The sequence below is a fragment of the Helianthus annuus genome, chromosome 2 (assembly GCF_002127325.2).
Source record: "Helianthus annuus cultivar XRQ/B chromosome 2, HanXRQr2.0-SUNRISE, whole genome shotgun sequence".
Taxonomy (NCBI): Eukaryota; Viridiplantae; Streptophyta; class Magnoliopsida; order Asterales; family Asteraceae; genus Helianthus; species Helianthus annuus.
In genome coordinates, this window is record NC_035434.2 from 33,074,824 (window position 1) to 33,090,983 (window position 16,160).

At 34.8% G+C, this 16,160-nt stretch overlaps 1 protein-coding gene across 1 annotated transcript; it reads right to left on the reverse strand.

Annotated features, from left to right (window-relative positions):
• On the reverse strand, positions 1 to 2,240 carry LOC110886231 (probable carbohydrate esterase At4g34215). The gene is made up of 2 exons (XM_022134008.2): positions 1,595 to 2,240; positions 1 to 422 (listed from the first exon to the last, which is right to left on the reverse strand). Exons 1-2 carry the CDS (start codon positions 2,174 to 2,176, stop codon positions 105 to 107), a joined length of 900 nt encoding a protein of 299 aa, XP_021989700.1. The 5' UTR covers positions 2,177 to 2,240; the 3' UTR covers positions 1 to 104.
• Positions 2,241 to 16,160: the final 13,920 nt, after the last annotated feature.

Consider the following 16,160-nt stretch of genomic DNA (forward strand, 5'->3'; position numbering starts at 1 on the left):
TTTAAAAACCATATCTCCTTTATTCACCACGTCTCAGAAAAATGTGTGCATGACAAAGAATGGTTACAATGATTTTTTTATGTACACACCTAACAATTAAATAGTTAGTTTATTTTGAAGCTCAACTTTACAAATAAATAACTTAAAAAGTGCACCAACCCTATGAAAACATCCAATAAACTTGTTAAAAAGTTTGGAGGCGTTTTTGAAGCATTACTTGTGATGGATGAAGGTTGGCTTTGAAGGAAGGTATCGGCTAACATCTTCCCAAGAGTTACCTGAGATGGTGTGGTCAAGTGCAACCCATCCGGTTCGAGACGTAGACCTTTTGCGTCAACGGTTCGCAAGTTCACGAGGTCCATTCCAAGTTGCGCTTCTCTTACCATCTCTATGTATTGTCCTTCTGCGGATGCTAGTGCAACCTGTGACCCCATGACCATTTGGTTGTGACCATTAATATGAAAGTGTACATGCAAAGTAAACGTCTTTAGGGTGTGTAGTTAGGGGTTTGGTACAAATTGAAACTATTATACCTATTCCTTTTTATAGTAGATTTTTATTTTGATATATGGTAAAATAATAAAATAACAATCAATTTAGTAAGCATGAAAAAATCGATATACATATACTACAACACAATTCAATTATTACTAGTGAATTACCCGCGCATTGCGGCGAGAATTTGATTGACATTGTTTCGGTTCATTACGGTATCGGTACGATACCGACACTTGGTATAACAACTGAAAAGAGAAAACTCAAAAACTAAAGTCAAAAGAAACCTTAACTAAGGGTTGTTGATAACTTTATTAAAGTTTAGTGTGTAAGAAGGTAAATTAGTGAAAGAAAAAAAAATAAACTAAATAAGTATAAAGGGTATAAATAAAAGTTTACTAAATGACAAAAAAAGTCCCTATTCATCAAACTGCACTTTTTGATATATACTTAATTAATTTGTTAACTAGAGCATGGATGGGGCTTACGGAGTTACAGACGCTTCCTTGTCCTCCATGTTGGCGAAGCCAGCCTACACGTGGGTGTTTGTCCCCACGAACTTCTACGTTGGCACCTCTCTCTCTCTCATAATCTTTATTTGTGGGTGTCTACACCCCCCCCCCTCCTTCACATCAGCTGTCATGTCGGCCATGGACATAGACGAATGAAAAACATTGGAGAGATGCTATGACTGAAGTTCAACAGTCATACCAGCACGCCATTAACACCTTCATGTGTTGGTGATCACCACACGGTCGACTCAATACCGTCAGACTAACCCCTAATTACCTCTTGTCCCTTCAATTCTCTTGAATTCTAATATTTGAGTTTTAATTTGTTTAATGGTCTATTCAATGAGTGTGAACTAGTAAACACACAAAAGTCATACATTTAGGTATTGATCTATGGTTGCGTATGTTAATGTACATGTGTCTCAATGTAGGTTTGAAAATTTATGTAACAAATTTGGTGCTTCATTCTTGTGGGTTGTAGTGTATAAAGGCAACCATTCTACTTTTCTTTTAATTTAAGGGTAATGTAACAAAGAATACTTTCTTTAATTTAAAAAAAATACAATTTAAAATAGGTTATTACTCACCTGAATTATGGGAAGCACGGGCAACAGGAGATCGGCTCGCAAATGAGTAAAAAAATTCTGCAACCGAGTCTTGTACGACTCGGCGTCTTCTCGGCTCACCGTATCACTTTCCCCTTGATACCACAACAGCCCACGGATAGTACCTCCACCCTCCAACGCCGCCTGAGCCCGCCCTATCAGCCCATTATAAAGCTGGCCACCGCGGGCCCACTCGCTAATATTCGTCCCTCCAACCGCACAAGGAACCAAGCCCACCACCTCAACGCTGGAATCCTTTCTCAACAACCAACTCGCAAACACCATACCGGGCCCGATACCGCATGCTTTTGTGGTATCAATGTCCCGGTGAAGCGGCTCGGTGGCGAGTTGCCAGTTGAGGTCCGCACTGAGGCGGAGGATGGCGAGGTTGGGGGAGGATTCTGGTGGGATATAGTTATCCCACGTGCCGTTCACTATGCCGCCTCGGCCGGACATGTTGCTCTGGCCCGCCAAGAGGAAAATGCTCCGGCCCGAGATGGCATAGGATAACTGAACGGAAAAGGTGGTTACTAGAACCACGTAGGGAAGAAAGAACCGGAGCATATCTTTGTTGGTTGTAGGTGTGTGGGGTATAGTAGTGTATTTTGGTTTTGGGTCCTAAAGCAATGCAATATTAGAAGGGAAAAGGAAATACAGAATTTAATAGACCAACTTTAAAGCAAAGTTTATTATTCTCCTGTTAGTTTGTAGAAAAAAACTTCATATTCAATCTGTTGATTGCTTCTTGAATTTAAAAAGCATTTTATTATAGAAAAAATAAATGCTTGGTAACTTTTTATTTAACTGTTGATACAATGATCCTGCGTCGGGTTGGGAGTTGGGACGGTGCAGCATAGAGACATGGCACTAAATGAACCATTTCCACCGGGATCGAGGAATTTTTTTCTATGGATAATTGCATATTTCCTCTTGAAAAACTTCTTAATTGCATATTTACCCACCTTAAAATTAAAATTGCATATATCCTCTTCGTTAACCAATAAAATTGCAAATTTACCCATTTTTATTTATTTTATTAAAATAAATTATTTAATGACTATTTACCCTTATTTTTACTAGTTTTTGTGGCTTTTTCATAATTTTTGTTGTTTTTTTATGTTTCGCTAATTAGTTTTATTGTATATATTGACACGTTTTATTTTTCTTTTTTTTTCAGTTTGGGTGGTATTTTTTTAATATTATATATTATAAATTTGTAACATTCTAAGGCTTCATGAGTTGTACAGCAAGCTTAAAGGCTTGTTAGATAAGAAAATGGAGCTTGTACATGATAAATGTGTCCAAGAGTGAATCAAGTTTTATGGTGTACTATGACTCTACTTTGTTGTGATATAAAAATATGCTAGAGAGTAAAAACTAGACAAACAAAACATTAATACACGTGTTTGATGCTTGAGTTAAAATCGACGCTCTGCGCGCTACGATGAACCCGCGTCTATTTTTTCCCGTTTGACAGGTTCATCGTAATCTATATATAATATATATCATTACCACTATACAAGACGCGGATTCATCGTAGCGCGCGAGTCCTAGATCAACTTAGTTATTTTATTCTATGTTTTACGTTTTGGTTTAATTTCTTCGCATTAACACGCCGCAACTTCAGTGTCGGTGGTCGTTGACAATAGTGTGGCATTAGTGCTCGCCCCCGCCGCAACGCGGGTGCTGCTTAATACTAGTTTCTTTCTTAAATAAAGACATATTGCAAAATTGGGGTGTAAATATTAATGAAAATGGGCAGTGGTATAATTTTTTAACACCCATTTCAAAAATTGGGTCTAATCACTTTCTGGTGTTTGCGTATGAGTACATATTGATATGGATATAGATGTCTTTTTGATTTTGAGTTGATTTATAAATATACTAGTCTAAGTTTCCGTGTGTTACACGGGTGGCTAATAAGAAAAATAACTACTTTAACATTGTTGACATAAATATTTTAATTATATATACGTTGAAATATTAACGAAAATGATAGAGAGTACACCAAATAATTGAAATACATGAATAGAAACAAAATAAATATTAAGGGGGTGTTTGGGAGTGCTTATTTTAGTGACTTGTTAGTTTATTGACTTTTTAAGAAGTTAAAAAGTGTTTGAATCAAGATATTTTGTGAGGGGAAAAGTCAATAAGTCACTCTATTGTGACTTATTAACTTTTCCAAAAAGTTATAAGTTGTTTTGAAAAGCTAAACCAAACATGGCCTAATATCATAAACATATTAATACTGAATTGATACGAATTTGTTGATGCATCGTTTAACACCTAGCATTATAAAAGGAAAAATGGAACCACGCAAGAGCACTGAATTCAATGACCATAGAAACTTTATCACATCAACCTACCTTTGACTCTTTGACTACTACATACCCGACTACACACTGAATTCAGTGACCATAGAAACAACACCCTTGTATTTTAATAACCTTAAAAAGTAAGAATTTAAAAGCACAACCACAAAGACACCATTATCATAATTGCAACCCCAAACCCATATTATAGTTGCTGCAAGTTTTCAATAAAAGAAAGTCAAAGTACACTAAAAGGAAGTAAAACTTTAAGATGTAAAAACATAAATACAATAACAAAAGCTTTTCTTGCTACTGTCGCTGATGGTGGTGGTAGAAGAGCTTATTCCCATTGATGCCATCATACTCACCACCAGGTCCTTACCCTTTGCAAATCAATCCTTGGTCTACAAAATAGCCATAACAAACTCAGTTTCAAGTAAATAAAATACAAATATAATCTAAAAACATGTTGACAACCCTTTGAATGAGGTGAATCATGTGGGTCGTAAACATTGATCCTTTAGCCTGTTTAATGACATATGTTGGTTGCACATCTGGAAGCTCCTTATGCACATCTTGCACAAATCGTATGCCTATGGGTTCTTTTCAAAGAGATTTTTTTTCCATTTTTATGTTTTCCGATAAAGTTATTTTATACAGGAACGACCTTAAGGTCCCTCAGTTATGAGCTTTTAACTTCTCGCTATGCAAATTACACATGAACTAAATGCAAAGTTAGATATTACTATTAATAATGTTGTTTTTATGATTATACTTACAGCATCAAATATTTGTAATTTTTAAAAAGAAAGAAGGGCAACAGGTTTATGCTGGTCATCTTGGCTTGGCCCGTTTCAACCCTACTGAAAATGGCAAGTTTCGATCCAAAGTGATTTTGAGCCATGACATGAATGATATGGTTAAAAGAGAATAAAATGGAAAAAAATGAACGTTGGAATGTTGATGTTGTCATCAAACGATATAAAATAAGAAAAATTGGTGGACATCATCCACCCTATAGTGTTCCTCCACACTGGCAATGATATGATGGCCATTTTGAGTTTGAGAATTTCAGTAGCACCCTTTTGTGGTAAGAGAACAGTGCGTCTAACTTCAAATGCAGCTCTCTGTTTGTATTGAAAGTATTTTTAAAGGAACAAACCAATCATAAACAAAATCCATAAGCTTATTATCCGTAGTCTTTTCCAGTTTCCTTGTATATAATAAATTTTTATATTTCATCGAGTCAATCAATATCTGAGACAATTTTTAATCCAGAAAGATCATGACTTACTTTCTTAACGGGGGATTTTGTAAGAACTGGATCTTTGCAAAAACTTCTTCCAAAGCTGTTAGATGATGGTTGGCTTCTTCCAACTATAAAAATAATGAATCAAAAGATATGATTGTACTTAATATTACTCAAGCATAGCCGGTAAATTTCTAAATTATAGCCACCAGCATTTGTTTTCCCTTGAGCAGAATATTCAAAAAGATATGATGACCGAGCATAATTAAGCCTAAAAGATATGATGCTGCAAAATCTAATATTTGTTTAAACGAATGGTGAACGAAGCATTAGAGATCAGATCATACCTCCATGATTGAATACTAATGCACTATGCAGATAAAGAAAAAGAATTTGGAAAGTGTCTGGCTAAGCTTCTAAAATTTGGAGCATTATATCTTTTTGGCTTAATTTGCAATGAAAGAGGACATATCATGGAGTAGTTTGCAAAATGTGTACATTAGGCCAAGTTATACTTTAGAGTTGGTCTCATAGTCACAGATATGAAAGTGAAAAGGCCAAATTAGTTTAAAGTCTTGAAAATGCAACAGTAGACAGTACACAACATAATGAAAACAAATAACATTGAGTTATTAAGAAATGTTAAAGAGTTTGTGGTGGGTGTATGAGTTTGATGTTTAAAAAAATTAACGTGTTCATAAAGCATCTTTGGCAAATCATACATATGCCTTCCATTAAAGGTCAAAATAGCAAGAGCAACAATATGCCGATCAAAATAATCACAAACCCGTATGATGACCAAAATTATCAACATAAAAAATTACCAAAAACATTGTTATTTTTATATATTAGAGAATTAAACTCTATTAAAAATTACAAAATTAATGAATTGATCATATCTTGTCTTTCCTAATGAGCTTGCATCCTTCAAGAGCACCAGTTTTGAAATATTTGTAGAAGTAGGGGTTCAGTTACCTGAGGGATGTTTTTGGTACAGGACAGAAGTAGCCTACGTGAATTCTAGCAAGCATAGAGAAATATATCTTTGAAAGAAACGCCAAATTTATGGCAAAAGTTAAGGATTATTAACACTTTATTTATATATAAGTATTTATAAAGAAGAGATAAAAAACATTGGTGGGTCAACCTAACCCGGTACTAAAAATGAATCGTCTTAACCTGAACTCGATTTGATCGACGACCCATTAGCCAACCCACCCAACCATGGGTAAATAAGCCATTTTGACCGGTTTTCAAAGATCCAAATGTACATGTAACATTAGAACTAACTCAAAACTCTTGTATAAGCACAAACGAAAAGAAACAAATGATAAGAAGTAGCACATATTTTATTAGAATTAACAAGTTTTGAATGGTGATTAAGAAAGACACAGTTTTGAATGGTGATTAAGAAAGACACTGGAGGTAATAATTTTGACCCATTACGTATGAATGGTGGATTTGGGTTGTTTTCTATCCGAAGCAGGTCAAATAAAAAAGATAAAACTTAAAAGTTCATTTAGCAAGCATCACCAACATCAGGAGTTTACAATGTTATAATCCATAGTTAAATATAACTTTATTGGTAAATATGTGAAGAAGTATTTAGTGTCAAACCGGCTCATACTGATCCATAGCTAAATATAAACAAAAAAAAAAAAAAATTCTAAGCAACCCATCCATTTTACTGTGTTGAGATATAGATTTCGTACATGCACATCATCAAGAACATTGCTTAATATTGTTAAAAAAAGGAAGAATCGTATGTTCACCATGGAGTCATTTGTTAAGAAATTCAAACTCTAATCGACCCATTTGAGTGTTCACTAAATAGAGCCCCCTATAGTAGATGAGAGAATTCATAGCTCCACTACCATGGTATTTTGCCTCCAGATATTTTGTAAGGACACAAGGTATTAGTTGTCAATGAAATGATTAGTTGAGCTAATTAGGAATATTTTGTAATCACTTGTCTATTGGGAATAATGGAATATAAAAAGGGCAAAATGCTTGAAAAAAAAAGTTTAAATTCTTCTGATTTCAGCAACCAGTTATATATTAGGCACAAAAAACTGACTTGAAACCTACCTTGTTTTAATAGATTTACTAAATTCTTTATGTGGAAAGGCTGAACGGAGTCGAAGCACCGATTGTCCTTCATTCCTCAAATGACGAACAGCGAACAGAAACTCAATGGATCGAAGCTATTTTTCCTTCATTCCTTGCTTTTTGGCTAACATCAAAAATTAAAAAAAAAAATAGATCAATCGACACTCATGCTTTTCAAACTTATATAGCAATGACAGATATGCAATTAACAGAAAGAATGCAAACCTTTCTCGACGGTAACATCAACCTTTAGCTCTGTTTCTTTGTCCACCCAAACAAACACATAATTCGAAAGCTTACATGTTGCCGAATCCCTATGCATCTACAGCCAGATTCACCATTTCGGTTGAAAACCAATTAAAACCAAGCTAATCCACATGTTCCAGTTAAAACTGAAGTTCACGTTTATGTTATTTGACTATGATATACAACTATACCATATCTCAACCTCAAAGTATAATTACACCAATGAAAGAATTCATAATAAGTTAGGAATGGATCAAGCATATGATTTATACCTGAGGAACTTCTTTGCAAGCAGTGCTAAACAACTTCAACTATGGCCTTTTCATTTGCTAATTGGTGCAACTTTGATGCAAAGCAAATAAGCTACAAAGTGATGATGTTAACATAACTTAATATCGGATACAAAAAGTATAAGTTTTGAACAAAAATGGTAACTAAATGGTGGTTTGAATTAGGATAAAAAGATATTCTTCTCGGAGTGTTATTATAAACATCACAAATTTCAAATTAAAATAGTGAATACGCATACAATAAACATCATACCAGAATTGAAACATTACAGAACCTTTGCCGGAAAAAATATGGAGGCTTCAGTTCTCTCACATTACCTCCGCCACCTGGCACTCTGGCTGCCAAAGGAGCACCTCCGCCACCACTCTGCAATACAACTTCTATCTCCCCCTTTGACACCAACCTGCAACGCCACCAACTCACACCACCCTTTCGGTGACACCACCGCCACACTACCTACCACCAACTCTTGGTGGTTTTGCTACATCTCTGGATTGAATTTTCATAACAGGCAACTACTGATCCTTAATAATCATATTTGAGCAAAACAAAAAATAATCAGTTTTATTTATCCACTCATTGATGTAATCTATTTTTTAAGTTTCAAATTAAATGAAAAAAGCTTACTTAGAAGGGCTGCCAGTTGTTGTTTGACTTCCGATATCATAATCAGATGCCAACGGGCTAGGTTGGCTCGAGTCAAGTGGATCATCACTATCACTACAACATTTACTAAATACAGAAGCAGAAGTGGTTGAGCCTAAGGTCTTTCTTGAAAACTTTGACATCTAGCCACAAGTGTGTTCTGAATGCAAAAGGTTCGTATTTTGGAATACTAAACAAAAGATAAGTCAATTAGCTAATATGAAGATACGACCAAAAGATAAATTACGTACTTTTTTAAACATTTACTGCAAAATGTAAGTCCAAGAAAACTTGAAATAAAAGTTCAATAGAAAAATGACGAAAAAGGAATGTTCGATTTTATTGCTAACGATCAGAATTTTGACTTGAACATATTATGGGCCTCTAGTGTATTTCTTGTTTCCAAGTGGTAGCCTAAGTGTTTGACCATTTGTTAATTACTTTCTCAAAACCAGATTCCAAGTACAAATGAATTGTGAGACCGTTGCTTAAACAGATCCATTGCTTATATTGTTGTCCATTTTTAAGGTATAAATTGTGACCTCTTCTATCAGTAACATAAGATGCCTAACAATCTTTTGAGTTTCACACGGCATTTCATCGAGCAGTTGGTGTGCATTTATCAAAAACATTATAGAAATCCAATATTTGATTCAGTTGAGCCCCATAATAATAAGTTTAAATAAGATCATCCTAATATGAAGCATTCATTGATTTAATTTAAACATTTTATTGTAAGATAAAACATAATTAGAACCTGCAAGGATGATAGTCATTCAATTCTTTGAGTGTAGCAGGTACATCAGACGACACTTCTCCACCATTAGCATCTTCTTTCAACATCTCTGTTATGCATATCAAAATCAAATTAAGAAAAATAACTACTTTAACAATTTCTTCATTATCAAAGTTTTTATTTTTTTCTTAAATCTTGTTTTGATACATTTTAATGCCTACCAATAACCAAAACCCCAAAAAAATCACATTTTTATAACTACCCATGTAACCAATCATCAAAAAAACACATAAAAAACATGCAACTCCTCCATCATCAAACCATTTTAACTTAAAACTTGTAACAATACCTTAGGGAAATGCGGTTTAAGTCACAACTGGAGTCATGTGTTAATTGAACACCCTACCTACACATCACATTGATTGTTTAAGAAGACCGGAAGAAAATGAAAAATAACACCAAAAACACATCACATTGATTGTGTAGAGAAACACAATGTAAGTGTAATCAACCATAAAAAGAGCTGAATTGGAGGCAACTGATCAAACACCAGGTAGGCAACCACTTTCTTAGACAGTTCTGACCCATTTAAGAGGCAACTTAGACCTTGGATTTGACATAAACACATAAACAACTTCAAAACACAATATATGAAATAATACATATAAAATGGGAGGCAATTGATCAAACACCTGGTAGGCAGCCACTTTCTAAGACAATTTTGACCCGTTTAAGAGGCAACCTAGACCCTGAATCTGAAATAAACACAAAATCAACTTCAACTTCAAAACACAATATCCGAAATAATACATATAAAATGGGAAGCAATTGATCAAACACCTGGTAGGCAGCCATTTTTTGAACCCACTGCAAAAACACAAAAACTTTTTTTTTGTTATTTAAATATATAATATAACATCATATGAAACATTAAAGAATTTTGTTACTTGTCCAATTTTCACTTGACCAGAGCATTTGTGTTGATATGAGAGGGATCATCTCTCTTAATATGACTACAAACATATCAAACAAATTTCACAGAATCATTAGCTATTGTTTGAAATTAATCACTCAAACGTTACGAAAGAGATTAGGTCACTGATTCTTACCAGATTTAGCGAGAGAAGAATAGACAGAAGCAATCAATTTGGAAGATAATGATCTCAATCTGGTGTTGAATGCCATTAGGGTGTATAATAACACCACTAAACACACAAATTAGAACAATGAACTGCTTAAAACCGCATATAAAAAAGAATTAGCGACTTAATCAACAACAACAACATACAAATCATACAACCAAATTAGGGTTTTCTTATAACAAATACAAAATCACAAACAGAGATGGAAACCAACTTACCTATGATTCAGTTTCGAAGGATGATGATGAAGATAAATCAAAACAGGCGACTTCAGTGTTCCTTTGAAACCTCCGATTAACAGCCCTAAATTGTATATAGAACGTAAAATTGGAAACGCTTCTATAATTTCCAAATACACACACAAAAATTGTAATTAGAACAATGTTATATTCAAAAAAGCAGAACAAAAATACAATTTTATTAAATTTTAAACTCTGTAACAACATGGTAACATAAATTTGTCTACATAATCAAAAAATAGCGATTAGGGTTTATGATGGAATGAAAGAACTGTAAAAATAACAAAAGATGAATAACCAGAAACAAATAGAAATTAATTACGGTGTCTAAGAACAACAATAAACAGACAAATTACATCAATCAACTGGTAAAAATCTCACATCTAAAAGAATTAACAGATCCGTTAACATCAACAACAACATACAAATCATACAACAAAATTGGGGTTTTCTAATAAAAACTAAAAATCACAAACAGAGGTGGAATATACTTACCGATGCTTGTATTTGGATGTCTGATGATGAACAAAAAACAGAGCACACTTCTTCAATGATCGACTGAAACATCCGATTAAAAGCAAGATTTTGTATATAGGCGATACAATTGGAAACGGTTCCATAATTTCAATCGATTATTGAATAAGATTAAAACCTTCCATATATAATCTAAAGAAGGCGGTTCAAGAATTGAAGGAAATTGAAGGAAATAGAGAGGACAGGAAAATGCCGCCCAAAATCACAATTCTCTGGCCAAAGAGAATAGTCACCTCATAGTCAAATAGTCAACCATTATTTTGCTTTAGTATAAGAGATAGATACATTAACATACATTAAATAATCAAAAAGATAAATACAAAACAAATAACTTTGTAAAAATGGCAAAAAAAAAACGAAAACAAAAAAACTAACTAGCAAAACAAAAAAAAACAACAAAAATTATGAAAAAAAAATCACAAAAACTAGTAAAAATGGATAAGTATATAATTTTTTAAGTTTTAGTAAAAATAAGTGAAAATTTGCCATTATATAATTCATTTTTAATAAAATAAATCAAAATGGGTAAATATGCAACTTTATTAGTCAGGGAAGGGGATATATGTAATTTTATATTTAAGTTGGGTAAATATGCAATTAAGAAATTTTTAGGGAGAAATATCAAATATGCAATTGTCCCTTTTTTTCTAAGGGTTATTTTTTTCGGTGGTCAGATTTTTTACAATCAAATGTTAGAATTTTCGGATTGGATAGGATCGGATCGGGAAACATAATAAACTCATTGCTATCATTCATGAGAAAAAAAGATATTAAATTGTTCTCATTGTAGCTACAGACCATAAATTACATAACAATATCATAATCCTTCTTGTGCTAATTAATTTCCTTTACATTTTAGATAAAGCTAGTTTAAGTAATTAGTTACAATTGTTGTGTTTCTAGCATGAATGAGAAAACCTCGATACTAACTTCATATACAGACGTTTAAGCTTATGATTCTCTACGAAGACAAGTGACAACCTTTTATTTGTTCTTAAAATTCTGGTAAAGAAAACGTCACATCTAAGATTCGAACATGGGATAATCCGCTATAAACCAAGGGCTTAACCACTAGAACCCTTGAATTTTGTTTATGGGAATTGGATCTTAATAATCATAATATTTACCAATTGACCGAATCATAACTTATGAAATTCTTCCTGACAGTCCCAACTTATAAACTATTTTTCATCACCGAGCCTTTTCTAACCGGGGTCTAACCCAACTACTTGTTTGGTGACGTGAACGTTAAAGAGGCACAAACCTTTGTTATTTGATGAGGTGGTTGCTTATGTGGCACTCTCATCATGTCATACCCCAACCGATGGCGGAAGCATCGGGGCGCGACACTGAGCGAAACTGATTGTCCAGGAGAAATCCACAACAACTAATATTACCGAATATTTAACGTTAAATCCCATACCAAAACATATCCAGCAAAATAATTATTACAGACATAGTATCTCAAGACAATAAATTGTTTCGACAACTCAGAATTTAAATTGTTTGTTTCTAGACTCTCCTAAGCTCGGTTCCACATAGTAGGCATACCATAGCATCCTAAACACCTGTCACATACGTTAAAATAAAAGTCAATACACATAGTGTAAAGGTGAGCATACAAGTTTAATAGTATAATAGAAAGCGAAATCGTTTTACGCATAACCAGCATGTAACATGTAGCAAAGTGAAGCTAGTAGGTTATTGACAATGAAATATGCACAGACGTGACTGCTAGTTGTAGAATGCGCAACACATATCCCCACTGGGACACGTGAAGTAAAGCCCTTAACAACCCCTGTCCACGACAGGTGCTGAGTCCAAACGATAGTACTATCGTTGCTAAGGTGTCAAGCAACAATCACTGTGTAAACATAACATACAAGCATTCATCAAGTAACGCGTATAACATGCAATAACGATCAGCGTATAAAAGTGTTTGCGTTGTGTGTCGAGTGTGATTTGAAATAGGTAACGTATGTAACACCCAAAAGTGCGTAAAGCAAAAAGGGATCGAGTATACTCACAGATAGCGTTTAATTAACTAAACACCATCTTGGATTGAATGGAGCGCTGGAAAGTTAGCCTGATTATAGAACGATTGCATAAGCGATGAACGACGCGTTAAACGGAGACGAGTATACAAAGTGATGAATGGTCATCCGATCGGATGATAATCCAGATGGATGGTCATTCGATCGGATGACAATCCGGACGGATGGTCATCCGGTCGGATGGCCATTCGGTCGGATTGGCATTCATCTGGGATGAATGTGTTTGTGTATGATGGCTTTGAAGTTTTCGTTGTAGTATTTTAAAAACAGAGAAGTATCTCTACCTTTTAAGTCGTCCGGTCGAACGGTCGTTCGGTCGGATGGCGCTCCGTCCAGCGAGACATTTCTTAGAGAATAAGTTCACAGCAGGATGGTCATTCGATCGGATGACAATCCGCTGGAACTGATATGTTTTGAAAGTTTGTAAAAAGTTCAAGTGTTGGGACCAAATGTCATCCGATCGGTTTGTCGTTCGATCGGATGGCAATCCTATCGGACGGCATCCGTTGAACAACCTGATCGTTTGATATTTGAAATATTTCGCTAAGTTTGAAAAGTTTGCGGTTTGATCGAGCGGTATGACGACGTGTTAAACAACGGAAACCCCATCAGGTCTGAGTCATCTGATCAAAGTGGGAATCACCCCAGCCCGATCAGTTACTGTTCGTGACGGTTGTTTCTGTTCAACCCGCTAAGTCGGTCATCTCATTGATAGGAATCAGATCTCAGACCGATCCTTCACTAGAGAAAGAGTGGAAGGCCTGAATGAGTTTCGATTCTATCGGTTTTGAGTGCAAGAGTGTAAAAGAGTTGAAAGAAATTTGTAAAAGCATCTTTCAATCCTTCTAATCTTTGAAAATGTTTATATTTATTGCGAAATCAGTGTTTAAACATGTTGAAATCCCTTAGATCTGAGTTGTTCTTGGTGGAATGAAGCCAAATCTTGAAGTTCATAAGAACCCCATGATGACATCATCCTAGAACACCTCAAATCGGCTGGTTTCATGGTTAAAAGTGAAGATTCAAAGGTGAAAATGATGAAGGAGTGTGTGTAGATGATAGATGTACAAGATTTGAGGAAGAAACTTACATTTCGTGCGTTGAGCGTTGCGTTGCGTTTGAGCGAGTGTCGATTAAGCGATGCAATAGATTTAAATAACAGTCACACACAAATAATCTAACTAACATTTAACAATATAAATAACTTGTGTTTAGCGTTTGCGATTAGATTGCGTTGCGATAGAGTTGCGATTGCGTTTCGATTAATCACCACCAACATAAAGTAAACATGCACAAGTAACACATAAACAACACACACACGTAAAACAATATACATAACCTATAATTAAAGCTGCGAATGCGATTGCAATGCAATTTGCGATTGATTAGCGATCAACATGTGATTAAACTGCGATTATTATAGATACTCCACATAATACAACTAAAGTCAACAAATAATAGAATTCGATTACAAGTCAAGGTGTACAATCAATAGTTAATCAAGGAGTGAAAGATCGCAATTAGCAATCTTTTTTCCTTTGACTTTGACTTTGACTTGTACTTTGACTTTCGAAACGCGGGTTGTTACACATCACCACCTCACCCCCACCCCTACCACCATCACCTCACCTCCACCCCTTCCACCATCACTACCACCACCAAATTCTTTCTTGGTGTTTCAAACCAGTCGTTGAGAAAGAGTTCTGGGACTTCACTTGAGAGGTTGGAAAGTGTTGTTTTGAAGTGTCGGATGTTGAATTCTACTAACAAGCCTGGCTCTTGGAATCTACACCCGACAGAGCCTAATCTCGTTCATGGTTTTGATTTTAAATCTCGTAAGAATATGACTAAAGGATTCAAAAGGTTGCTGAAATTTGGAAGGGAAAGTCATAACACCAAGAATTTAGCTGATTACATTTCTGCCACAACTACAACTTCTGAGGGAGATAATGAAACTAAAGATGGAAGAGATCCCACATGTAAAAAAGTATGGAATCGATACAGAACACGGGATATAGCGACAAAACGGTGACAAAACTTTTATTAATTTAACCAACCTAGAAAATCTCCCAACCAAAGCCTAGATCTTACAAATGTAAGATCTGTAATAACAAGAACAATAGACAGATCAACTGATGAAATATCAGCTGATCTTTAACAAAAGCAATACAGAAATATGAAGATCACAATCGATCAACAACACGAGATCAACAGATCTCTAACAAACCCTAACAAAACTAGAAAGAGAGTAACAAGAATGAACTGATCAGACTGATACAATGAAACCCTAGCTTCACTTTATATACCAGCTTTTATTGAAAGTTACACTCCAGTCCCTCAGAATCCATCAACTTTCATCACAACCCTTAATTCTCTTTCCCTTTTGCATATAGGCCCGTTAACTATTAAGTCCTGCACATCTCAAGCACAACTTTAACAATTGTCACAATAAATAATAACCAACAAATGAGTGATGATAAGGGGTAACTTTATAGAAATGTAATCAAGTTTACTAGTTGTTCCAATTAAGTCACTAAAACATTTTTTGTCTCTTTAAAGTCATTACAGTTTTATTTAATGTTCCGATACTATATAATTATCAGGTTACCAGGTCACCAATAAGAAATTGTCAAGTTTCTATTATTTTTTTTAATCTTTAATGAGCAAAAATAAATAAATCATATTTGTAATTTTCAATGCTTAAGATTCATGTTAGTGCATTCATCTGTCGTCTTCGTCTTGTATCGAGTCTTAGTCTTAGAATGTTAGATTAGGGCACATTGTACGAGGTTCCACTTATGTGTACATGTCCGTTCAAGTGAAACCTTATGAAAGGTTCCGCTTCAACGTACATGTCCGTTCAAGTGAAACCTTATGAAAGGTTCCGCTTCAATGTACATGTCCGTTCAAGTGAAACCTTATGAAAGGTTCCGCTTCAATGTACATGTCCGTTCAAGTGAAACCTTATGAAAGGTTCCGCTTCAACGT